This window comes from Aplysia californica, unplaced genomic scaffold (assembly GCF_000002075.1).
Source record: "Aplysia californica isolate F4 #8 unplaced genomic scaffold, AplCal3.0 scaffold00427, whole genome shotgun sequence".
In the NCBI taxonomy this organism is placed as follows: Eukaryota; Metazoa; Mollusca; class Gastropoda; order Aplysiida; family Aplysiidae; genus Aplysia; species Aplysia californica.
In genome coordinates this window covers 92216-93519 of record NW_004797697.1, presented here as the reverse complement: position 1 = coordinate 93519, position 1304 = coordinate 92216, and the positions used below count along the sequence as shown (strand labels likewise).

The window sequence follows — 1304 nt, the reverse complement described above, 5'->3', positions numbered from 1 at the left end:
AGAGAGAGAGAGAGAGAGAGAGAGAGAGGCCCATAAATTATTGCTTTAGCAGTCTGAACTCTAGCCTTACTGCAGTAGTTCCACAGGGAAGGCAAGCAGCATCTTTTACTTTTACTTACAGTGTAACACGTACAGATCAAACACAAGAGACCTCGAAATCACACATCCGTCAAATTGTGCCTGCGGTCCCATTTGTTTCTCTTCTTTACCTTTGTAAGATATCCCTCGAACTACAGATCCCTTGAACCACTAAGGCCGGTCCCAACGAACTTGAGCTATCCGTGTTTATCTCTATACATATATTTGTACTGTATAGTGTTTATCTATACATATATTTGTACTGTATAGTAGTTATCAACCAACTGTACCTCTATTCCAAAGCTGTGCAAATCTGTATCTGGGAAGTTATGTTTGTAGATACTGTTTGCTGAGGTATTGATATCCACAGCCATGACAACCTCGAAGTCCGCACCACTCTCTGAAACAGTCCAAAAAAATGTACACATAGATCTATATTGTGATGTCGTTTAACCGTTATGGCAGTCACATAATAAATACTTGCACTTTTTTTTCTCATAAATTGTAACTTACCCCTGGTAAGTATGTCTGCTATATATGCCAACAACACAACAAAGAGACAATAGTGATTGTAATTGGTTTGTGCAAGGGAAGCCAGTCAATCTCACTGGGGTCTATAATTCGCTGTGATTACTAGACGAGCCGGAATCACGTGAAATAAGTGAACAAACTTAGTGTAGCCTACTGAGTGTAGGAGAACAAGGGAGCACAGGGGGTATATAAACAGACGCGAAGGTTGAACCGGCCTTCCGATTTTAAATCTAGGCAGAGCAGGGATCGATGTTACTGGTGGGTCAATGCAGTGGATGGAGCTCCGGACCTGTAAGACCCACACACATCGTTCCCCTCTCGAAACAGTGAGTATTGAAACCAACGTAGATAGACTAACGAGTAGAATCTAGGATTAGATAGCACTTATCATCTCATTACACTCACTGTATGAATCCTTGCTTCTCATGTCTGCTCACACACTTACATTGATGATTGAGAGAGCTAAGCTTTTCGGAATGGGGTAGTTCACTAGAAGAGTGTGGGTGTGGGTGTGTGTGTGTGGGGGAGGGGAGCACTTCACATCACTTTGGATGTTATTCTCAAAAGACAGACAATGACAAAAAGGCTGAAAAGGGCCTCCCTGTTCATACAGTTTTCCTTTCCTAGCCAATAACTTATATTGATAGAATAATAACTATTTAATAATAATAATAATAATAATAATAATAATAGAT

The 1304-nt window shown here is 40.5% G+C and overlaps 1 protein-coding gene across 1 annotated transcript in view; it reads right to left on the bottom strand.

Annotated features, from left to right (window-relative positions):
* The window catches only part of LOC101860835 (tRNA (cytosine(38)-C(5))-methyltransferase), a gene marked incomplete in the record, with an annotated part of 18692 nt that overhangs the window by 14114 nt on the left and 3274 nt on the right, over window positions 1-1304 (bottom strand). The window contains 1 exon segment of the mRNA XM_035971389.1: window positions 369-478. Coding sequence (XP_035827282.1) covers window positions 369-478 — 110 coding nt within the window.